The sequence below is a fragment of the Nothobranchius furzeri genome, chromosome 17 (assembly GCF_043380555.1).
Source record: "Nothobranchius furzeri strain GRZ-AD chromosome 17, NfurGRZ-RIMD1, whole genome shotgun sequence".
NCBI classification, from domain to species: domain Eukaryota; kingdom Metazoa; phylum Chordata; class Actinopteri; order Cyprinodontiformes; family Nothobranchiidae; genus Nothobranchius; species Nothobranchius furzeri.
This window is the reverse complement of record NC_091757.1, coordinates 33,441,849-33,465,808: the sequence shown is the minus strand read 5'-3', so window position 1 is coordinate 33,465,808 and position 23,960 is coordinate 33,441,849. Positions and strand designations below refer to the sequence as shown.

The 23,960-nt window shown below is 40.8% G+C and overlaps 3 protein-coding genes across 5 annotated transcripts; 1 reads left to right on the top strand and 2 right to left on the bottom strand.

The window, feature by feature from the left end:
• Window positions 1-1,455: 1,455 nt before the first annotated feature.
• cox6a1 (cytochrome c oxidase subunit 6A1) lies at window positions 1,456-3,628 on the bottom strand. Its single transcript, XM_015972043.3, has 3 exons — window positions 3,471-3,628; window positions 1,838-1,983; window positions 1,456-1,744 (listed from the first exon to the last, which is right to left on the bottom strand). Exons 1-3 carry the CDS (start codon window positions 3,571-3,573, stop codon window positions 1,655-1,657), a joined length of 339 nt encoding a protein of 112 aa, XP_015827529.1. The 5' UTR covers window positions 3,574-3,628; the 3' UTR covers window positions 1,456-1,654.
• A 4,915-nt stretch (window positions 3,629-8,543) lies between these two features.
• Window positions 8,544-17,323, top strand: pla2g1b (phospholipase A2, group IB (pancreas)). 3 transcript variants are annotated; one of them, XM_054731304.2, is made up of 6 exons: window positions 8,544-8,832; window positions 8,923-9,004; window positions 16,248-16,283; window positions 16,365-16,521; window positions 16,610-16,737; window positions 17,015-17,323. In XM_054731304.2, the coding sequence occupies exons 2-6, from the start codon at window positions 8,941-8,943 to the stop codon at window positions 17,134-17,136; spliced, it is 507 nt and encodes a 168-aa protein (XP_054587279.1). In that variant the 5' UTR covers window positions 8,544-8,832; window positions 8,923-8,940; the 3' UTR covers window positions 17,137-17,323. The 3 variants fall into 3 exon arrangements, with proteins under 3 accessions (XP_054587279.1, XP_015827527.1, XP_015827528.1); XM_015972041.3 differs by having other exon boundaries at window positions 8,544-8,848; XM_015972042.3 differs by lacking the exons at window positions 8,544-8,832; window positions 8,923-9,004 and adding an exon at window positions 12,165-12,951.
• A 4-nt stretch (window positions 17,324-17,327) lies between these two features.
• Window positions 17,328-22,370, bottom strand: prkab1b (protein kinase, AMP-activated, beta 1 non-catalytic subunit, b). The gene is made up of 8 exons (XM_054731302.2): window positions 22,052-22,370; window positions 21,831-21,979; window positions 19,218-19,387; window positions 19,047-19,140; window positions 18,833-18,947; window positions 18,600-18,733; window positions 18,457-18,525; window positions 17,328-18,296 (listed from the first exon to the last, which is right to left on the bottom strand). The coding sequence occupies exons 2-8, from the start codon at window positions 21,969-21,971 to the stop codon at window positions 18,219-18,221; spliced, it is 801 nt and encodes a 266-aa protein (XP_054587277.1). The 5' UTR covers window positions 21,972-21,979; window positions 22,052-22,370; the 3' UTR covers window positions 17,328-18,218.
• Between the last annotated feature and the right edge of the window lie 1,590 nt (window positions 22,371-23,960).

The following is a 23,960-nucleotide window of genomic DNA, read 5'->3' as shown; positions in this document are numbered from 1 at the left end:
CGTCTGTGTGCCGAGAGCCGCTATTCCATTCAGCTTTGCCTGCAGCAGTGCCATCCAGGGTAGCGGAGCGTTTGACTGCGTCGGCGGTGCACTGGCCTTCCTGCTGCTCCATCTCGCCATCCCGCCGCGACCAATCATCTCCAGAGGCGGTTGTGGGCCCAGAGGACTCCTCACAGCTGTTCTGGCCGCTTGGGTTTGTTAGTTTATAGTGCTTGGCCCCAATTTACTTGCCACACCAACATATGGCTCTATTAACTGCACTCTGTAGATTTTGCATCTGATTGGTTCCACGCGTTTCAGGCATGGTTCCTCTTGCTCACAACCAATTTCCCCAGGCATTGGCGTAGACTTGCTCGACATGGGTGGGGACTTGTACACCCCTTCAGTCTTCCATAATAACGCAGTAAAGTACTGATTTACTACATATAGTTGTAAAGTTAAATGTTAACTAATGACAAGTTTTTTTTAGTTGTGAAAGTAAATTGTATTCAAAATGCTTTTGAAATTAAAAAGTTCTGGTTATTACATGTCAGATTTTAAATAGTCTCTCTAGGCTGGTAATGTCTGCACAAGGCTGCAGATTTCTCTAAAACCATGATTAACATGGTTAGTTCTTAGAGAAAGGTAAGGTAAATCATACCTGCTGTATGCTTGTGTTCAACCTTTTTTTTGCCTCCATCCTCACTCTGCATGTGCAGCCAACCACACCGGTCATATGCATTATGGCGGTACCGGTAGGTCCTTTCTGCACCTCTAGGGTAATGAGACATTTGACAGGTTTTTTTTTTTTTGATTTTTTAAAGCAGAGGTGGCCAAATTATTGGTGGGTACACATCACCTCCATCCATGTCAAATCTACGCCCTTGCTTTAGGGCTGAACTTGCAGCAGTTCGGTCAGTTATCAGTTCCATTTTCTCTCGATGGTACTACTTTGAAACTGCCACTGTTTTTAATCTGGCAGATCACAGACGGCTCACTAAGCTGTGAAGAAAACCTGACATGGCTGGCTATTTGTGCATTTTTCTGAGGAAGCTCATAGATGCAACAATGGAACAGGGGTTAGGGGTTTATCCTGTAATTGGTGGATTGCTGCTTCAATCCCCAGTTTTGAACTTTTTTTGAATAAAGATCAGATTTTCAACACCAGTCATTCCACTGCAGTGCATGTTGTAATGAAACATCAGGCATGTGTATATAAATAACTGACAATATTCAACCCACACTCAAGTTTTGTGTCCCTGGCAATATAAACAACCAATACTCGCTCACAGCTATGACTACAACACAAGTGATCTGTATGCAGGAATATTATGTATTCGTCCAAATTCAGGTGAAATGATAATTGTGTTTGCATGTTAGAGATTTATTGCACAAGCCTGTGCTTTCTCTGCAAGTTATTTTCCTAAAACAGTGAAAACCCCAAAACCAGACATAAATAAAACTGTACCAAAGCCATTTTAGTTACTTTAATGTTTATTCAGTTTAAGCTGACATTTAGTTAAATGGTCCAGAACAGTAGAATCATTGGTTCAGGTGCCCCATGATGAGCACAGAATGACAAAAGGAAACTAGACGGGAAAATAAGCTGTAGAAAGGAGTTAGGTCCCATAACAGACCCTGGGAAGTACTGGGCCCATTATGAGGTCTGGATGGTTTACTCTTCATGCCCCTCGTACCCATCAGGAAGGGCGTTCACATGGGGGTTGTGGAAAAGGGTTTTTTTCCCATCTCCCCATGGGAAGGGCTGTATGAGAAGGAGGGAAAAGCATTAGGACAAAATAGCAAAAAGATAGAAAATGTGATTGTTGATGAAAAAAGAAAGGATTTAACATCAGACCTTAGTGCGAATGCGAAGGTGGGAATAAGGAACAAACTCTGGTTGAGCATCATGGCTGTGCTGCTGCGCTTTCAAGAATGTGTTTAACATGCACACAGCAACACCTGGAAGGGCGACCACAAAGGTGAGGATCTTCCATGTTTTAGCTGTGAAGAAAAAGAAACACAATTTCATAAATATAAATGGAAAATAATGTATTAAAAAAATTTGCCACAGATCTATACCCACTGATACTGAAACCTGTTGGTTTTGGGATCAAACATTTCAGTTAAAAACACACAGATAAACAGTATTGCGAGTTTTATGTAAGACAGTGTTTTTTATTTTTCTTGTGTGATTGTCGTTGTACGCTTGAAGCGATCACAGCAGCACCGATCATGTGTCTAATGTTCCTGTGTTTTCTTGCATTCAGTATAATTTGAAAGTGGGATTTCATAACTCAAGTGACATTTTGACTAGGGATGCCAATACCAGTATCAGCATCGGTAAAAGTTATCCAATACCAATGCAGTTGCTTGAAAGTGGCTTCACTGTAACTTGTCATTTGTGTTCACATAATATTTTAGTTTTGTGATAATTTCTATTCATATATTTTACTTTTCATCTACCTCACAGTCTTTTCCTGTTGAAAGAAGAGAAGAAAATAAAACCTGTATTCCAATCCCTAGCATTTTTGTGTGGTAGAAATAGGTAATTGGTATCGACGAGTACTCAGATCCAGGTATCGGTATCATATCTGTTTGAAAAAAAAAACGGTATCGTTGCATCCCTAATTTTGACATCTGTAACAAACCACTTTAAAAAAGATTTGCAAACATATCGTTCTCAGATAAAAAGTATTTTTTTAAATCAATTATTACAAGTCTGGACTGGGAAAACTTCAGACTTCTGGTGGTGTTGTCTTTGAATTATACCTAATCTAAGATAAGACAATTATAGTTGATTGTTAAGAAATGCCACATTTGTTCAATATTTAGTCATACATATCTTCTTGACACGACGCTTCCTCACTAGCTTCTTTTCGATATGTCTGTAATTTGCGTCATCTTTCAGGCTCCCGTATTATCCTTTTATCATTTTAATTCCAGTTTCATTAATTTACCTCCTATTGATATTTTTGTAAATCTTTTTATTGTGCTTGTGAGTTGAGAAGCATCTTGTGAGTTTTTATCAGCTATAAAAAATCGGCTTATGAAATGTATTCAATCTACTTACAAAGTGTATATCATCCACTGTACTCGTGTATAAAATCGTGTCTTAGAACGTTATTCTTGGTTATATTTTCATATAACGTATCAAAATGATTTGTTTGTTCATCGTGTTTCTCACTGAATGAACCACCGGGTTGTGAATAATGCTGCTCCTTAATTAAGCTAGCTTTCTTATTGAGTCTTTCAGTTTCAACACAAAAACAAAACAAAGAGCATGTCTTACTTTGTTAACCTAGATCAAGTTTCTAGATCAAGTTTAAGATAATTCTGTAGCCTGGGTCTGATGTGTCTACGTGCTGGGACTCGAGGAAGTGAAGGAGGGAGCTAACGCTAGGTCAGCAAGGTCACAATCATGACAATTTACCTTTTTAGCGAATTTAAATGAACACAGCCACAGAGATCAAACGAAGTCTAGCAATTACCAGAATCGCCATGTCCAGCGGCGGCGGCGGCAGAAAGCTGACGCCGGGTTTGGGTCAAAGGAGACCTCCACAACATCTGCGAGAACCGTCCGAAAGCCGCCATTTTCCTCTCTGGTGGACTTCTTCGTTGGCGTTTGACGTCAGTTAGCAGATTTAGGCTACATTAGCTCCACCTTCTGGTTTATATTCCTATTGTTTTTTTCCTGTTCTAGTCTGTTTTCTCTCCGTTCTTTAATCTTCCAAGTCATGTTTACTCATTTGAACAAGTATTTACATCTTGTTATTCCCTGTTCATTAGTTATTTATCCATTAACAACCTTCAGTCCTGTACAAGTCTAATGCCCTCTGGTGAAAGACCTGCAGTCAGGGACGATGTTGTTTCTTTATTACTGCTGTATTGGTATAAAAGTAGATATTATGTAGTTTTAGATTAAAAAAAATGCTTATAAATAATTTCGTTTTAAAATCTCGATTTTAACAAACATTATTATTATTTCATATTTCTGGCTTTATGAAGGACAAAAGTGTTTGCTTTATAGAAAATGATCCATAAATATATTTCAATAAAGTCAAAATACTTCAGTATCTTTAGATTTGTTGCATTGATGATTTTCTTTTTTCAGGGTCCTGAAAATACATTTTAGGTGATCTTCAACAAGAATGAAAACACGAGTCCTTCTTTCTTTGGTAAGGGTGGTCAAGTTTTAAGAATGTAGCTTTAGAAAAATGTCAATGAGTTTGCGATCTTGTTTACTATGAAATTAGACAAGGAAAGGCAGCTTTACTGATATTACATTTCATACCCAAAAACAAGATAATATTACAGTTTAAATATTTGTTAAAAAAATAAAGGTCAAGAAAAATCATTTTTTTAATTGTATTTCACATTTAAAAAAAAGGTTTCCATTTTAGTTAGAAAAAGTCCTAAAAATGTAGTTTGTCTAAACATCAAACATGTGCTGATGAGCCAAGTTTGTGCTTTTTTGAACTGCAGTGGAAGGCTACAAATGGCCGACAAGCCATTTTGGGCACCTTGCTCTAGACACACGTCAAATACATCTGAGTTAACTGAATAAAGCTAAATGCCATCACCAATTAAACACTTCTTTAGCATTACTTTTATGAATACACACTAACACGATCAGTTGTAATGGGACAAAAAGAAATGGATAAAACAGAGTGAGACAAAACTCTCTAGGTCGCTAACATGAAACAAATAAATACAATAAAATGCAAATTGACACATGGTAAAATGGAATTCATGACAACGGTATGACAATTAAATTGTCATACCCTGGAGGGTGCGTGGGAGTTTGCCCAACCAATCTACATGTGTTTTGTGGATTTGCAGAAGGCGTTTGACCATGTCCCTAGGGGACCCTGTGGGGTCCGCATTTCTGGCTGTATGTTGGGCTCATCCCTAGTGAGAGTTGGACTCCGCCAAGGCTGCCCTTTGTCACAAATTCTGTTCATAACCCTTATGGACAGGATTTCTAGGTGCAGCCAAGGTGTGGAGGGCATCTGTTTTGGTGGCTTGAGGATCAAGTCTCGCTTTTTGCAGATGATGTGGTCCTAGTGGATTCATCAGAACGTGATCTTCAGCTTTCACTGGAGTGATTCACAGCCGAGTGTGAAGCAGCTGGGATGAGAATCAGCTCTTCTAAATTCGAGACCATGGTCTTGATTCGGAAAAGGTTAGAACGCCTTCTCCGGGTCAGGGATGAGGTTCTGCCTCAAATGGAGGAGTTTAAGTATCTCGAGGTCTTGTTCACGAGTGAGGGAAAGATGGAGTGCGAGATCAATAGGCGGAATGGTGCTGCATCTGCTGTGATGCAGGCATTGTACCGGTCTGTCGTGGTGGAGAGAGAGCTGAGTCAGAAGGCAAAGCTGTCGATTTACCGGTCGATCTACATTCCTACCCTCACCTATGGTCATGAGCTTTGGGTAGTAGAGACCAAAAGAATGAGATCACGGATACAAGCGGCCAAAATGAGTTTTCTCTGCAGAGTGGCTCTCTCCTTTAGAGATGGGGGAGAAGCTCAGTCATCCGAGAGGGGCTCAGTGTAGACCAGCTGCTCCTCCACATCCAGAGGAGCCAATTGAGGTGGCTCGGGCATCTGGTCAGGATGCCTCCTGGACACCTCCCTGGTGAGGTTTTCCGGGCACATCCAACCAAGAGGAGGCCTAAAGGGAGACCCAGGACACGTTGGAAGGACTATGTCTCTCACCTGGCCAGGGAATGCCTTGGGATTCCCCCGGAAGAGCTGACCCAAGTGGCTGGGGAGAGGGAAGTCTGGGCCTCTCAACTTAAGCTACTGACCCCGTGACCCGACTCCGGATAAGCTGAAGAAAATGGATAGATGGATGGATGGTAGCGAACAAAAAGTTTTTAACAGTCGAGATAGACAGCACATAATAATTGTAAAAATAATAAAGTCAGTGTATTAGTACACACCTTTCTGAGCTCTAAGGTCACTATTACAAGGTTACTTAGTACGTACGTAATACAATGGGCAAGAATCATTAAAAAAATTACAGGAACAATATTACAAGGTCGTCCAAGATCATCATAATCAAGGTACAAGATGCAATAAAATCAGTGGGTAAAAGTCAGGCACTTCACAATGGGACATTCGGCAGACTGAGCAACGATGGTTGAGTGAGGCACTGGTCAGATATTATGATGACCCACAAGTGGGTTCAACCAGACACGTAGAGCATGCTTGCCTAAGCAAGCGTGTTTTTAGAAGAGATGTAAAGTGTTGAGCAGAAGTAGCTAGATGAATAAATGGAGGCAGTTCATTCCAGAGCCGAGGAGCTTGTGAGCCAAAGGACCTAAGGCCTATGGTGGATGGGCGCACACACGGTGTCATAAGTAGGTTACTGGTTGTCGAATGCAAGGTGCGTGGTGGTTGGCGCTGTTTGAGAATATATCTCAAATAGGCAGGAGCCATGATGTTGAGGGTTTTATATGTTAGCAGAAGAATTTTAAACTCAATACGACATCTTAACCAGCAAAGCTCTGCAAAAACAGGCATAATGTGCAGAGAGGACGGTGTTCTAGTGATAATGCGGGCTGCAGCATTTTGAACTAATTGAAGTTTGTGAATACGTTTTGTGGGAGACCAGCAAGTAAAGCATTGCAATAATGCCTGAGATAACCATCACACTGACCAGAGCCTTGGTATCGTTCGTGGAGATAGAGGCGCGCAACCGATTGATGCTCCGAGATGGAAGTAAGCGCAGCGAGTTACATAGTTTACGTGAGCAGTGAATGAGAGCATGGTGTCCAAGATGACCCCCACGCTTTTAACCTGCAGGGAAGGTGAGATGGGGGAATCAAAAGTCATGAGTGAAAATTTACCAAGTCTGGACACCATAGATTTAGTTCCAATAACAAGCAATTGAGTTTTGTTAACATTAAGCTCCAAAGGATTATGAGAGAATCATCTGTGAGGATTCTATGATATGATATACTCTCTATCCCTTGTTTTACTCATCTGTCCTGTACTAGAATGTTTCACCTTTTTTTGTAATTTGAATTGCTTTTATTTTTGATTTATTCACTATATTTGTACTTCTACTGTACCATGTTCAGCGCCTTGAGCTTCCTGACAGGGTTGCGGAAGGCGCTTCATAAATAAAACTTTGATTGATTGATTGATTGATTGATGATCTTCTGCTTTGGTAGATCTTTGTTCAAATCCATGATTTTATTTCCCCCTATCGCCCACTCCTAGTTCATTCATTTTATTTATTTATTTATTTATTTATTTATTTATTTATTTATTTATTTATTTATTTGTTTGTTTGTTTATTCATTCACTTCAGACCATTCAAACAAATTAAAATCAAATACAAAATAAAAATTTCTTATTTAAAGGATTTAGAGATTCCACTTTGGTCCTTAAAGGGGAATAGGGAGAAGCTCAAGGCTTTGCCTTTCATTCATTCATTCATTCATTCATTCATTCATTCATTCATTCATTCATTCATTCTTGCATTTCAGACAACACTTTGTCGTTATTTTACTTATCTATCCACTTACAGAGCAACAACTGATAGGTCTTTAAATTGTTTGCATTAGTTCATTCTCAGGATCCTTGATAATTCAGTAAAGCCATGTGGTTCCTGGATGTCAAAGCTGCACACCAATATTTATCAAGCTGTTAATAGTTAACATACGGGACCTGAAACAAATACAAGAGATTTAGTTCAGTTTTTATCTGCTTCTGCTCCGGGAATTTGTCTCAGAACTGAAAACTTTGAATATTAGGCCAAAAAAAGCTCTTCGTTGAAATATTTCATTCTGATCAATGGAATTTCAGTATCGCCAGTTTGAACCGGGTGATGGCAGCTCGGTGCATGAAGAGCACAATATGACCAAAAAATAGGTGAAACTCTCATCTTGATGTTGTTAATTTATTCCAAATGTTGCATTGAAATGATAAAAGTCTTATCCCATTTCTCTCCAGGTTTGAAGATGTTAGTGATTTACATTCTTTTACAGCATCCTGGTGCTGCTGTTGTCATGTTCTGTGTCCCTGTGGTCCCCAGCCCCCTTCAGGTTCCCTCATGTGTCCCCTTGTGTTCTCCATCCTTCTCTAGGTTCTCCTTATGAGTCTCCTTGTGTTCCTCATGTGTCTCCTTGTCTGCGTCCCCCTCAGGTGCCTCCTTGTGTTCCCCAGCCCACTCCAGGTTTTCCCCTTAGGTTTCTGTGTCCTTGTGGTCCCCAGGCCCCTCCAGGTTTCCTCTCAGGTTCCCTTCTAGTCACTCCCCATAGTTTTCTATAGGTTCAGGTTTCCATTAGTCTCCTTTAGTGTGTGTGTTTTCCTTCTCCACTTGTTTATTTCTCCCTCACTCCTCAGGTCTTTAGTTATTTATATTTTGGTTCTCCTGTGCCCTGAGTCTTTTAGGTTTATTTATGTAGTCTCATAGGTTATGACTTATTCCCCTCCTCTGCTTAGTTTTCCCTTCCCATTTGGTTTATTGATTTCATCAGGCTCTCCTCTGGTTCTCTCTCCCCACGCACCTGCTGCTCGTTTCCTAATCACCCAGCCCCTGTGTATAAAACCCTGTCTTGTCTCAGTGTGTGTCGGTCCATTGTCGTTGTCAGTGTTGTTCTGTTCCTCCTCGTGAAACTCTAGGTTTTGCTCATCAAAGAGCTTTTTGTTTTTGTCAGTCGGGTTACTGACTTTAGGCTTGGCTTCCTGCCCCTTCTTGGATTTTTGGACATTGACTCCTAATAAAAGGATTTTATGTTTTACTACGCACCTGCCTTGTTGTTGTTCTGGGTTTCTGCATCTTGGGTCCTGACCTCCTCCTGGCTCAAACGTGACAGCTGCTGGTGATTCTTCTGATGGTAACGGGAATAAAATGTACGCCTTTAAAAACAACTGGTGACTCTGTGTTTTATAAAATCATTCATATAGTCATGTAATTCATTCAACAGTCTCTCAGCTGAGCAAGGATGTCAGATGTCAAACTTCAGCTTGGAACTATCCAGCAGCGATTCACCTCACCTTCAAGCTCAGGTAAAAAAAAAAAAAAGGTATTTTGATTTGAAAATGACAGAAAAAAACACTCCATGTCCTTAATCACGGCTCTGAACATCTACAATCTTCTGATCATGTCTTCAAGGTCCAACAGCAACAGAAGTTATTTTGGATGAACTTGTTCCAGTTAGAGTTAAAACTAACAGCTTAAATACTTTTTGCTTTCAGTGTTTTTGCTCAATCAGCTTCTTAACACTGATAAAACTAGGAACGTGCAGGGAGGGATGGGTCAGTTTCCAGAAAAGCTGCTACCTGTTCTCCACCTCTGGAGTTCAGTGGAACAAAGCAGAAGAGCAGTCCAGGTCTCTCAGAGGGTACCTGTTGGTTCTCAACACCATGGAGGAACTGGTGAATGTTCTTTTAACCCCCAGGAACCTACCTGCACATCTGCCAAAGTGTTAGTAAGAGCAGGCTGAAAAGAACCATCTGATGCTCCTCCCAGGACACGTTGGAAGGACTATGTCTCTCACCTGGCCAGGAAATGCCTTGGGATCCCCCCGGATCCATTATGTTTTAAATTTTGTTACAGGTTTACCCTGTAACAAGGGTGTACATCTCAAGAGTTGTGAAGATGAATCAGCACTACTGGATTGGACTTGTGGAGCGACAGCAGGAGGGACACTGGAGTTGGGTGGATGGAACAGACTTTAATTCGACCCCAAAGTGAGACCATGTGAAAATGTAGAGAAACACTGGAAAAAGCACTTCAAAAATAACCCAGGCCCTGTTTATGTTCAGATTCTGGGATGTTGGTCAACCAGACAACTGGGACTACAGAGAGAACGGAGAGGACTGAGGCCAGATTCACAGCACTGTCAAACGCAAACTCAAGCAATGGAATGATGTAGATTGTAGTCTGTCCTTCAGGTACATCTGTGAAGCCAAGGCCTGAGAACTTCTAAAAGACCTAGAGAGGAGGAACACCCCCCACCACCACCCTCAACATCAAAAAAGACTTTCTCTGCAAGGTCACTAGAGTTTGTTTATTATTGAACTGGGATCCATTTTATTGGTATCTTGATACAATAATAATAAAAAAAAGGCCTGTGCAGAGGTTAGCATTGTTGCCTTGCAGCAAGAAGGTCCTGGGTTCACATCCTGGCCTGAGGTCTTTCTGCAAGGAGTTTGCATGATCTCCCAGTGCACGTGTGGGTTCTCTCCAGGTACTCCGGCCTCCTCCCACAGTCCAAAAACAGGTGTGTGTGTGTGTGTGTGTCCCCCGGCGATGGACTGGCAACCTGTCCAGGGTGTACCCTGCCTGTTTGCCAAAAGACAACTGGAGAAAGACACCAGCCCCTTTTTTTCTCCTTCTGCAGGAAGGCTCTTGTTCATCATTGATTGTTTATTTTTGTGGACCCCCCCCCCCCCCCCCCCCCCCCGACCCTGCATGGATAAGCTAGTAAAGAAAAGTGGACAACAATAATATAATAATTTTACAAGTTCTGAAATGTTAACTTATCACATGCTCAGTTGCACATGTACATCCTGCAGTAATTAATTACAATGTTACTTGGTGATTTGCCGACTTAGAATCTCCATTTCTGGGCTTCAAACAGCTCAGCAATCTGTTTGACGTTGACATGGAAAGCACACCGACCGACCTCCTGATGGAGCTGATGAATCCAGTGTAGCAACATGCTCAAGTCAACGTATGCTTCTGTGGCTGATGCAGTTGTTATCGTTCTTCCTCAACACCCAACTCCGCGCCCTAACTGTTCAAATGCTCCCCATGCTCAGCAGCACATGTGAGCAACTGTTCTCTTTGATGAAGATGAACAAAACAACACAGAAGTCTCACTGACTACGTTTACATGCAGCCGGTATTCGAATTTCAGAAAAATTCGGAATGACCCATTTACGTGCACAAGTAAAGAGTTACCCCTGTATACATGGAACGTCTAATATTCCGATTACACAGCTTGTGAGTATTCAAATGTCTCTATAGGCGTTCTGAACTGAAGAGGATATGAGATTCTTGAGACTTTTGTCTCAGACAGGCTCATGGATGCATCACAGACACATTGGAGACAGGATGAACACTGCTCTCAGCTCACAGCCTAACAACAGGGATGCAGGTGTCTGCTGGAACCAGTGAGCCTCACAGTAAATCAGAGAATAGAATAGAAATGGAAAATGGTCTGTATTTGTGTAGCACCTCCTTAGGGTTTTACAGCCCCCCAAGGCACTTTGCAACACAGTCATCCACCCATTCACATAGTGGTGATGATGGGGCACTGGCAGGGGCGAGACTGCTGAGTACTGGCGCCACTTGTCCCTCCGACCACCCAGCAGGAAAAGTGGATTAAGTGTCTTGCCCAAGGACACAACAGCAGAATTATCTGGCAGGAGCTGGGATTGAACCTACAGCCTTTAATTTACTGGACAACCTACTCTACCTCCTGAACTACTGCTGCCCAAACAGAAAGCCCTTTTATTTTCCCACAGTGAGAAAGTTTGGTGCCACAGCAGCAATGATGGTCATTACAGGAGCAAAAAGGAGTATAAAATAAGAATAAAGCTTAAACAACAAGAAAAGATAAAACACAAATACTTAAAACACTCAAGGATTAAAATTTCACAAATTATTCATATGTGCACATTTTAAGGGATAAAAAAAATTGAGAATGATGAAAAACCTCTGATGTGTGTTTTATTTCAAAGTGACTTGCTCAAGTGTGTAATTTGGTTATTCCAGATTCAGTGTTTTCACAAAAATAAGTACTTAAAATCTCTTCTGCAACTCTGCAAAAATGTAAACTCAACAAATAAGTTTATTTTAATCAACACATTACTTAAAAAAATCAAATATTACCCCACAAACACAAAAGTTAACAACATTAAATATAATTTGAGTGATAAAAGAAGCAGGAAGAAGTAAACTTGTAAACAACCTGCTCTTTTTTATTGATTTTGTTTGTTAGGGTTTGTTCTTACATTGATTCATAGTTAAACTGAAGATTTAATTAATCTTAATGCCAAAGTCCTTGAATACAACAAAAGTTTTATTGTTAACTAAGTGTTTAAAATTCAGTCTATTTGACGTTATAAGCAGACTGAATGTTCTCTAATCTTTACTTTGGGTCTTTTTTATAAAACAAACAAAAGGTTCAGTATTAGTCGTGTGTTGCCTCAGACCTAGGAACAGTGACTCAGAAATGCTATATCTGAGAGAAAACAGATTAAATGATGTAACCTAAATCCTGTTTTATGTGAGGTTGTTTACCGCCCAGCTAAGAACATGAATTTCATTCAAGGAATTTCTGTTGTATAATATAAGATATTTCATATTTTTATATTCATGTCTTCTGAGTTTGTAAGGTTTTAGGCATATTTTTATTTATTTGTACGGTAACTCACCTACTCTAGACCTTGTGAAATCTCATGGTTTCCCATAGACCACTGGGAGGAGGCTGTTATCGTGTCTTCATTTCTTACACTTTTCTGCCGTTTTTATGGATCCACAGTTCTTCACTTCACCTGGTCTGTAGACTATCTTACATAATGTTTTCATTTGCTCTTACCTGTTGTTTGGACTTTGTTGCACCTGTTAAATTTAAGAAGTCCCCAATTTGAATTGTGGTTGTCAAACGACACAACATGCTGCTTTCCTTTAGAAATGTGTAACACTATCAGTTCTGTTTTAAATCCACCCCTAAAAGCTTGGCCTGATGCGTCAGTCACTAGTGAGAATTTTTTGTTCTTTATTGATAAAGTGGTGTCTGTTAGGCTCCTATCTCACCAGTTGATAATGGTCTTCTCTACGGTTTCTGCTGGTTCTGCATTCCAGCAGTTTGAACTAGTGTCCTTTTCTTATCTGAACAAAAATAGTGCAGCACATGCGGACTACTAGCTGCCCACTCGATATTCTTCCAGCTTTTTTAATGTCCCTACCGTTCTGTCCTTCATTAGTTCCTGTTTGAATTCAGGTAAGTAGCCTTTACACATGCTATTTTTAATTTACCCATCCTTACCTAGGTGTTAGAAGAATGTTGCTTTTTTTTTTTAGTTAGTTTATTTTTTTGTTTTTGTCTAGTAAGAGACCATGTTCTTGTACAAAGTCTTTCTTACCAAAGGGACATAACGACACTAATATGTCCAGGTGCCCGGTTCATCTTGGTGCTGCCAAACCTCTAAGCAGCTTTTGATACCATTGATTGACTTTCCCTGAGCCATCGGTATCTGTGGCTCAGCACCTTAACGTTTGACTCTTGTTGTATGGACAAATCCTTTCACTGTGGGGTGCCACAGGGATCCATTCTTGGTCCACTTCTTTTCTCTCTTTATCTTTATCTTTAGCTATGGACCAGCCTTATGGACTCCTTCAGCTGTACCCAGCATGTTTGAAGCCCCACACACACCAGGGAGCACACTGTAGACCTTGTTTTTACCCTGAGTCAAAATGCTGACAGTGTTTGTCCTGAGGATGTTTATATTTCAGATCACCATTGCATTTTCTTTAACTTGTCAGTTTCTGCGTCCCCACCTCCTGCTCGCCGTATGGTTAGTTGTCGTTTTCTTAATGAGAGCACAGCTAACAATTTTTCTGCTGCTTTTGATCCACCCTGTTCTTCTGATAACGACCCAGATTCCTTAACTTCTCAGTTTAACGAGCACTGGTTCTCCATTCTGGACAACATCTGTTCTGTCAGAACCAGATCAGTTCCTGCAGTGAACCCTACTCCCTGGTTTAATGACAGCCTTCGCAGCCTGAAGTGCCAATGCAGAAAAATTGAGCGTTTGTGGAAGAAAACCCATCTCCACGTCCATCTGCTGCACCCAAAGGATCTTCTGACATCCTTTAACTCTGCAGTCAGAGAAGCTAGGGTTTCCTATTTCTCCAACCTGGTGTCCAAGAGCAAAGGGAACCCCAAGGTGCTGTTTAACACCATCAGCAACATCGTCTCTCCTGTCTCTCCTACAGCCTCCATCCACTCTGTTGCAGACTGTGAGAACTTTCTGTCTTTCTTTGTGGACAAAGTCAATAAGGTCAGATCTAGCATCTCTCCTTCAGCCTTATCACTGCCTCTCCCGACTCCAACCAGGCCCATCATCCTAGATAGCTTTGCTCCTGTTTCTTTGCCTGAGTTAACCAAACTAGTTAACTCTAAGAAGACCTCTGCATGCCCCCTCAACATCTCACCCTCATCTTTGTTTAAAAGTGCTTTTCAGTCCATCGGTCCCAGCGTGCTCTTTATAATTAATGCTTCTCTGGTTTCTGGTCAGGTCCCTGCTTACTTTAAGAACGCTGTAATCCACCCGCTTTTTAAAAAACCGAGTCTTGACCCCTCTCTCCATAGCAGCTTCAGACCCATCTCTAAACTTCCGTTCATCTCCAAGGTCTTGGAAAAGGTTGTGGCTAAACATCTCACAGCAGCTCTTGATGAACATAACATCTATGATAGCTTACAGTCAGGTTTTCATAGAGCTCATTCTACTGAAACAGCTCTTCTTAGGGTCTCTAATGACCTTCTGACTCACAGTGATGCAGGGGACTGTTCTGTCCTGGTCCTGCTGGACCTCATCTGTGCCCCAGACAAGCTGGTTCCCAAGGTCAGAGACTCTCTTGGTCAGCTTCCTTCTCACACCAAACCCTCCGTCAGGAATCTTTGTGTGACCTTCAGGGTTCATTTCAAGATCCTGGTTCTGGTCTATAGGACCTTACATGGACAAGCACCATCTTACATTGGTGATCTTCTTAGTCCCTACACCCCCAGCAGGTCCCTGAGGTCCAGTGATCAAAGCCTACTGGTTGTGCAGCGCACCAGGCTAAAGACCAAAGGTGACAGATCATTTGCTGCTGTGGCCCTCAGACTCTGGAACTCTCTCCCCCTGAGCCTGGGATCAGTGGACTCAGTGGTCTCCTTCAAAAAGCAGCTGAAAACTTCAAGCTGGCTTTTGTATGATCTTCATCACCACTCTCTCTTTATTCTGCTCTCCCCACCTATTCCACCTTCCTCGGGATCCACTGATTTCCCTCTTTCCTGTTCACTCTCTCTCTTTATTAACATTTTTTTAATCACAATTGTCTATTTTTTTGCTCATTTTAAATATATTTTTAACCATTTTCTAAATTTTTTTTAAATATTTTTACAGCCTCGTGATTTTTATCTTGAGGCGCTATAGAAATGATATTTTCTTCTTCTTCTCATTTTGTGGAAAAAATGCTTACATGCAAAACTTCCTTTAACTAGAATCCAGTCTGTTAAAGTGACCTTGTGTGTTTTCCCTGGCGATAGGGAACAGTGTATAACTAAATCATTGAAAGCAAGTGGTATTTTTGTGCTTTGTAGTTTTGTAACCACTTCTTACATATCAGTAACTGCCTTTTGTTCTCACAGGCTAGAAGGAAACGTCACATCTAACATGGTGTCGCCTAGAGACTTAGACCCACTCCCTTGTATTTTAGACCCAATTTTCATTGTTGTATGTTACAAAGCCGCCAATATTTTTCGACATCTGGGCATCGTTTCATTCATTTTCAACATTTCCATGGATATTTCCAGAAATTAAAGGTTAAAACTATACACTGTAATTTTAACACACCTGTGCCTTCAGTCAAAGTTTACATTGGGATGAAAAACAAAATAATCACAATGGTTTATGCAAATACAAAGACATAAACAAAAAACTGACATTTGATGTTTTTTAAGAGAATTAATAAGAAATGGCAGCAATAACTAGCTCCACAGAACATGTTCTGTTTCACATAATCTCACAATTCTGTTATTAAAGTGAAATTTATGATGAATAAGAAATGTAGTTTTTTAAGATGACAGAAACACGTTTGAGTGACTCCACTCAGACTAGCCATTAGCTCACATTTCTGGTAAAAACTAATCTCCATTTCTCCAAGCTGAAGTTGTTTAAAGGGCCGTCTGAAACTATAGCATTATTTGTTTCTAAACCTTCTTATGGAAACACATTTAAACAGATCTGAACTACTTCATTTGACCACAATCTGTGACACTAATTACGTTAATGTGATGGTAATAAACGAGTCAGTTAATTATTTTAATAAAGATCATCTCAGTCTTAATTTACCCTTGAATAGTCAAATATTGCCAGAACCAGACCAATACAGGCTTATGACTAAGTATGAGATAACTTGTCCTGGTTAGAACAGGACGTGTCTCTTTGTACGCTTCCCGCCCTCTTTGTTTTATCTCCCTTTCGTCATATAAGAGCAAATCTCACCAAATCCCACATTTGTTTTCTGCTGCAGCCATGAATGGAAGGGCTCTCCTGCTGCTTCTCATCGGTAAGACTGCAAAAGATATACCAGTCTCTGAATCGATCTTTATTTTGTCTTGACCTGTGTGTTTGTCTCATGTCCTCCCAGCCGGTGTGGCTGGTAGAGCACGGCATCGCAGAAACTTGGTGCAGCTTGCGGAGATGATCAGCTGTGTTCAGCCTGGAGTCAGTCCTCTGAGGTACAACAACTACGGCTGCTGGTGTGGCCTCGGGGGGTCTGGAAAGCCCGTGGATGGAGTAGACAAGTAGGAGACAATCAGCTTTATTTATTATTTAAAACTAAAACCCTAAAACATCTCAAATGTGTGCGTGTGTGTCCTTCTGCTTTCTCAGGTGCTGTAAGACTCATGATCAATGTTACTCAACCAGCAGGAGTGTCCCAGAATGCAGCTCTATTGTTGACAGCCCCTACACCATTGTTTATGATTACACATGTTCTAATAAACAGGTGGAGTGCTCAGGTAAGGATGTAATTAGAAATGATGACTTTTACATTTTCATTCACACATCTCTTAAACACTTCCAAGCCTGCAGCCATGTTTATACACTCAAATGATTATCTAAAGCATCCTGCTTTACAGTAAACAGAACTAGCTAGACGGAGCACATTTTTGGCTCTGTGTGTATCCTTTGTAAACACTAGCAGGTGTAAAACACGACCAACTTTACACATTTTGTCACCATTTCCTGTTTTCCAAACCTAGAAGAGCTTCTGTTCTGACCCGGTTCTGTCTGCAGATACCAACAATAAGTGCCAGGCTGCTGTGTGCAAGTGTGATAAGGCGGTGGCTCAGTGCTTCGCTCGGAATCCCTACCACCCCAAAAACAAGGACCTGGATAAATCCCACTGTGTCGACTGAGCCCCCCAAAAACTGCCTCATCACAGTCTGGATTTGTAGATGAGGAGCAGTTTATAATAAAACTCTGTGACTGATTTCTCATGTGTGAGGACTGCTACCGAATGTCAGACTTCCACAACCAGGTTAGAAATGTTTACTTAAGCCAGATCCACAGGAACACCACTTTAAATAAAAGTCAGTCAGCAGCTTCGTGGTGTTGAATGCATTTGTTTTATTGCACATCTGAGAAGGTATAAAAACTTTCAGATGTTTACGGTCAAACAGGAGGAATGTTGCGGCTTCACCAGCTGTAAATGAGATAGAAACCCTTAGAAAGTCGTAACTCGATGTAAATCTGCACCTGTTGGTGACGGTCTAATTTTATATACATCTGCAATGGCCAGCTGACCTTTGAAAACACAAAAATAAACACAAGTCATCTGATTTTATAGCTACTGAGCTCAAACATGGTTTCGTATTGCTAAGAGTCCTTCTCAACACACTCAAGAGTTGTAACAGATCTTGGCCTATTGCAGAAAATTGCTCTATTTTAAAAATTTGCTAAAAAAATGTTAAATCCAAAACGTTTCCACATTAAATGATCTTCATTTAAAACTCTGGCACACAGGAAACAATGTGCATTCCTTCAAATGATGCATTCCTTTATTAATGTCCTTAAGCATTAATACTTAACTGTTTAGGTGAGGACGTACTTTCATTTGGACATTTCTGTTTGTTGTTGAGGTTCAGAAAGAGACACATAAAACACTTTGCTAGGTATAAAACATATAGGCGTGGTAGTGCTGGTGCATTCATTAGTGTGTTCTCTGCATGTAAAGTGTGTTAAAAAGATGATTTACAGGTTTTTGTGACAAACGTGGATCTGATGAAGGAAGAATGAATCCTAATCTCACACCGTAGTGAGTCTGAACAGACTGATTTGTTAAAAAAAAAAAGTTTAGCAAAAAGGCTGAAAAATCTACAAACCGGTTAAAAGAAATCAGCTTGAGAGATTTTTTTTCAAACGAACAGGAATGGATTTTGGTCCAGTTTCCACAGAAGAGAACAAACAGCAGCTAGAAGCTAGACTTCCTCTCCGCAGGTTAAATCGGTTTGTACAGGAGAGTGGTCACATACTTCTTTTTGTATCGGTGTGTAGCACTGAGAACCATTACCCCGTCCTAAAACATAGGGACGAGAGAGGCATCATTTACAATTAAAAAAAATATATATAGCAAATTAATTTAGGAAACATCTGACACTGAAAGGTTCCAACATGTTATCCACATCGATAGGATCAGGATGGTGTTAATATAGAGCTAACGCTGTTTATCGTGTTACCTTGATGGAGAGGGCGTACAGGTGGTTGAGCATAACGTGGTTGGGCTCTGGAAGCAGCGTCGGGTCACACTGAAGGGAGCAGCGTTTTATTTTATTACAACAGCCTGTTTGTTTAATGACAAGAACGTTTAGCATCAACTCACAGAGACACCCGTGTCCTTGTTGAGCAGCACTTGGAGCAGGTGAGGCGGTAAGATGGGAGGTTGTTTGATCTTGTCCTCTGGTTTGATCACATATCCGTCCTGCTGGTAGGGACCAGGCGGGGAACTGGACAGGTCTGGAAGACAATAATAATGTCTGGGTTAATTACAGTCTTACTTTAAAAAACAATCAGGCTGAAACCAGACTTGTTTAGATGTAATGTAGGTTTCGTTACCAGACGGATCTGTTGAATCCTGCGAGTCAATCCTGAGGGCATCAAAGACTTCAAAGTCAGTTCTTTTCACCTGTATGATGTTGTTGACAGTTCCAGTTTTAGAGGTCGTCACAGCCTGTCGGAGAACAAGCAGGTGTCAGACACCAGAGCTTCAGATTACAGGAAAGAGGTGTAATAGAAGCTTTTTATAAAGGTGGACCACTTCCTTACTCACCCCAGTCGGATCCAACATCCACTGACCATCTACGCAAAATTTATAGTGGTGCTCGCCCTCCGGCAGATCCACTATAGCCACAAAGTTATTCTGACTGTGTTTGAAAAACAAAAAAATATCATTTTTATTCAAAGAAATCATTAAAAAAAACACTTTCTTTCACTTGAGGACCTTCTGTTGAGTGGGATCTTGGTGGCCCAGTTGTTAAAAGACCCAGACACGTAGACTTCCTTGGCACCTCCAGCCCACCTGAACACCGTTGGTTTGGCCTGCGTTGGGCTCTTACTGTCACAGTCCAGGTCATGCTGCCATGCCAGGAATTCCTGCATGTCTGACGAAGCCTGGAGATAAACACACACGTTCAGATTCAACACGGACACCAATATTACCATCTGCAAGTGTTCAGATAGATGTTGAACATTGGCTCTGAGCAGGAAAACCCAGAAACTGCACACTTTACCAGTCTGTAGTCTTCTAAAAGCGTTTATTTGAGACAACCTAAAGGCGAGCTGTTAAACCCATCATATAAAGTTTTCCCACATCTTCAGGGTTAGACATTTAAATGATGAAGTTTGTTTTGAAGGTACATGTACACACCACTTACATTCCTCCTGCGTATGAAAACCTAGGGGTCCAGAAGGAGTGTAAGGGGTTAAACTGATGTCACAGCTCTGTCAACAATCCCAGAATAACCAAAGTGTTGTACACATGAAAAAACTAGAGGCCGACCGATATATTCAAATTTTTTTCATATCTGCCATCGGCTGAAATTATTTTTAAAAGCCAGTTAAAAAAATTAAATACCCCTTGTGGCCAACTGCTGCCACTACTAGACTGAATAAAGGACCTGAAGGACCCCTACAGTGTTTTTATGTTTTGAGTTTGTTTTATATTTGAAGTTCAATATATATTCAGATATTTAACCCTCTCAGGCTCAAAATAAGTTCTGATGAAAGAACGAACAACTAAGTCCTTCAGGGGTACTTCAGAGTTAAAAATGCTCATGAGATAAATACGTATGTGGAGAGTAACCAGGTAGGTAGGTTTTAACTGCTGCAAATCTGCAACGCCTGCCTCCGGAGGGTTCATGACTTATTTAATTTATACTGCACACAGTGAGTGTTCAGTTGTATTTAACACACAATGTGCTGCTAATACGTGCGTATATCGGCCTTAATAATTGGCTCCAAGTATCGGTCATCGGCAACAAAATTCTTTAGAAATCAGTATCAGCATCAGCCACAAAAAAACATATTGGTCAGCCTCTAGAAAAAACAGTTGGAAAAATAAAAGTACAAGTAAAAACAATCGCTAAAACACTAATAAATGACTACTAAAAGGCTAACAATAACAACAGCTGTTTATTGTTTGTTTTGCATAAAAACTAAGGAGTAAAAGCAAGTTTGTGGTAAATCGGCTCGGAGAAATGGCCTTTTATGGAAAATTTGTCATTCTTGAGTTACTGTGTAGATGTGTGGGGTAATACCTATAAAAGCTAAACCCACTCAATAACAATAGTACAGAGAAGGGCAATTTGATTAACTGATCAAATAGATTACAAAGAGAACGCAAACAAATAAACACTATTTGTTTAGGTCTCAGATCATAGATTTCCTAAAAAATAATGAAATTATTTGTTGGAACGGGATGGGGTATATAACATGGTAACACTTTACAATAAGGGTCCCTTTATTAAAGTTACTTGGTGCATTATTAAGCATTAATAAACTGATAAATAAAGTATTAACAACAGCTTAATATTAATGCTAATATTAAGTAAGGAATTACTATGCAGACACTTCCTGCCCCTGGCCCTTTGTTCCAATCTTAAGTACACTTAATTGTTAACTATATTGGGAACATTAATAAAGGAATCCTTTAATAATACTTTACGTCAATAAGAGGACACTTAAAGTAAAGCGTTACCTATTTTTAAAGGGAGAACAGGCAGTTTTGGCTTGTTTTTAGCACTAACTATGGTCCGTTTGTCTCCTCACTGTGCGTTCCTCTTTTTAACACCGTAATCTAACATCTGAAACATCTCCCAGCCTTCCTTAGTGCCTATAGGGGTGATTCATCACCAAATTATATAAATCTGCTGTGTTCATGATCGTAGGAAAAATGCTGGAGCCAGACTGCAGCGCAAGGTGTGTAAGCTCAATTTTTTTCTAAATCCAGAGCGGACCAGCAACTGTGAAGCTGTAAGTGGAGTATTCTGGCCACAAGGGTGATAGGGGCTGGGTGGCCTTTCATTAACCCTGTAAAGGGTCATTGTAACACAAACTGGCTCAAGAAAATGTATGACATAGTTGCAAAGTTTCCCTTTAAAATTTGTAAGACAAGAGCAATGCTAAAAGGTATGTGAATTTCTATAGCAGGGGTTAAGTTCAGTTCATTTTATTTCAAACATATACATTCACCAACATTTCACAAAATCATAAATTCATAAAGTTAAGCAACAGTATAATAGATGAATTGAAACAGAGGCCAGTTCAAGAGAACATATAAAACCTATGTTAAAGAGAAGCATATATATATATATATATATATATATATATGTGTGTGTGTGTGTGTGTGTGTGTGTGTGTGTGTGTGTGTGTGTGTGTGTGTGTGTGTGTGTGTGTGTGTGTGTGTGTCTGTGTATAAAACTTGGCATATAATTTCAAATGTTAAGCGTTTTATGACAATGAATAAACAATATTACTATAATATTGATGAGAATAATAACACTCGGCTGGTAGGTGGAGACTGGCCGCTTAGGAGGGGGTCAGAACCAGAGGGTACCTTATTAGGATCATCTCTGTGGAACAGGTCTGCATCCTCAGAGCTGTCCATCAGGATGTTGGGTCGAGCCTCTTTTCCTCCTGAATGTCCATCTCTGAAGGACCTCTCCCCGCTGGATCGGTCACTGCTGCTGTTCCCCATCCCGAACACTAAAACAGCAAAACAACAAAATGAACAACAACTCACGGTCCCGCTGCGGACCCACAGAAAGTTAACCTCACCTAAATCTTCTCCGGTGTAACTAGAGCGGCGTGTCTTAGTGTAAGCTACATCTGTTTGTTGTTTAGACTCGTACAAAGGTCTTCAAGTCCCGACCCACTCAGCCGTTTCCGTCTTTGGAGCAGAGAAGTTGTAGTTTGGCTGAAAACACTCGACTCTGTTTTCTCCCACAGATTATTAAACACCGATGAGCTGAATTCTGACTTTCTACCTTCTACTGATTCTGCTTGCTTTCCTCTCCCGCTGGATCAACCCTATCAACCGTCTCTCGGCTGTTTTCGCCATTTGGAGGAAACTTGAACAGAGAGAACACACCTCTTCCGCCTCTCCCTCCCTCCCTCCTTCTCATCTTCTCTGTGTGTGTGTGTGTGTGTGTGTGTGTGTGTGTGTGTGTGTGTGTGTGTGTGTGTGTGTGTGGGTGTGTGGGTGTGTGTGTGCGTGTGTGTGTGTGTGTGTGTGTGTGTGTGTGTGTGTGTGAGTGTGTGTGGGTGGGTGGTTGGGGGAAGGCAAAGTTCAGTTTCAGTAGGGTTGATCAGAATGATGCCCCAGTGTGCTTTGATGAGTACAATAAATTCTAAAAGAAATAAATAAAGGTATCTTGAAGCAGATTTTTAGAGGCAAATTAGTACAGCTCAATTACTTTTTGCTATACTGTGTATTAATGTACGATGTTTTTTATGTGTGTAAAAAAAACACAGTGATAATTAATCTAATTTTGTGTAAGCCGTGTCAAAATAAATAAATAAAACTGCAAAATAAACTATTCTTTTTCATTTACATATATTTTACATTTATATTATTACTAATTAATTATAAATTTTAATATTATTTGTATTATAATAATAATGCATTGAACTTATATCGCGCTTTTCTAGACACCCAAAGACACTTTCACACACTCTCACATTCACACACTGCTGGTGATGGTGGGCTGCTTCTGGCCACAGCCGCCCTGGGGAGGTCTGACAGAGGCGAGGCTGCCATTTGGCGCCGTCGGCCCCTCTGACCACCACTAACACAGGCAAGTTGGGTGAGGTGTCTTGCCCAGGGACACAACAGGATACCCCTGGCGGGAGCTGGAATTGAACCCATGACCCTCCGATCATGAGGCAACCCACTCTACCACCTGAGCTACTGTTGCCCCATATATATATATATATATATATATATATATATATATATATATACTCTAAGTATTTCTAGTTCCCTTAGATTAGGATTCATATCAGTTTCATTGAGATAGGAAGGATAAAATGTTCTCACACTGTAAGCTGAAGTATCGTACTAGCTTGTTGCCACTATAGGGTGCCCATCCCTTTCTCTTCCAAATTAGTGGTTTCCAAGCTGGGGTCTATCTCCAGTGGTCAATGGGCAATCAGGCGGGGTACACCCTGGACAGAGAACCAGTCCATCGCAGGGCAACACAGAGATACACAGAACAAACAACTATGCACACACACACACACACACACACACACACACACACACACACACACACACACACACACACACACACGGACAATTTAGACAGACCAATCAACCTAACAGTCTTGTTTTTGGACTGTGAGAGGAAGCCGGAGCACCCAGAGAGAACCCACGCATGCACAGGGAGAACATGCAAACTCCATGCAGAAAGATCCCAGGCCGGGAAGCGAACCTAGGACCTTCTTGCTGCAAGGCAACAGCTCTAACCACTGCACTACTGTACCTTATTAGAATGGAGAAATATCCCGCTGGACTGTGTGACTGGTTTGGTGTTGAAGAAACCGTTGAACATGTGTTTATTAATTGTGAGAAATTTGCTTCTCAGGAAAGGCTGTTGTTGGCAGTTCGACGCATATCAAGTTTAAAATTCTGGTTGGTCAGTTGGGTCAAGTTGTCTCTTTAGGAATCTAAAACATCTTACAACAC

Excerpts from the sequence above, each read along its gene's own strand:
- cox6a1 (XM_015972043.3), bottom strand. The coding sequence starts at position 3,573 with ATGGCGGCTTTCGGACGGTTCTCGCAGATGTTGTGGAGGTCTCCTTTG. Across the intron at positions 1,984-3,470 it reads CGCTGGACATGGCGATTCTG|CTAAAACATGGAAGATCCTC; the intron begins GTAATTGCTAGA and ends TTTTCTTCACAG. Across the intron at positions 1,745-1,837 it reads ACCTTCGCATTCGCACTAAG|CCCTTCCCATGGGGAGATGG; the intron begins GTCTGATGTTAA and ends CTTCTCATACAG.
- pla2g1b (XM_054731304.2), top strand. The coding sequence starts at position 8,941 with ATGTCAGATGTCAAACTTCAGCTTGGAACTATCCAGCAGCGATTCACC. Across the intron at positions 16,284-16,364 it reads TCTCCTGCTGCTTCTCATCG|CCGGTGTGGCTGGTAGAGCA; the intron begins GTAAGACTGCAA and ends ATGTCCTCCCAG. Across the intron at positions 16,522-16,609 it reads CCCGTGGATGGAGTAGACAA|GTGCTGTAAGACTCATGATC; the intron begins GTAGGAGACAAT and ends CTGCTTTCTCAG.
- prkab1b (XM_054731302.2), bottom strand. The coding sequence starts at position 21,971 with ATGGGGAACAGCAGCAGTGACCGATCCAGCGGGGAGAGGTCCTTCAGA. Across the intron at positions 19,388-21,830 it reads ACAGAGATGATCCTAATAAG|GCTTCGTCAGACATGCAGGA; the intron begins GTACCCTCTGGT and ends GTTTATCTCCAG. Across the intron at positions 19,141-19,217 it reads AAGATCCCACTCAACAGAAG|TCAGAATAACTTTGTGGCTA; the intron begins GTCCTCAAGTGA and ends TTTCAAACACAG.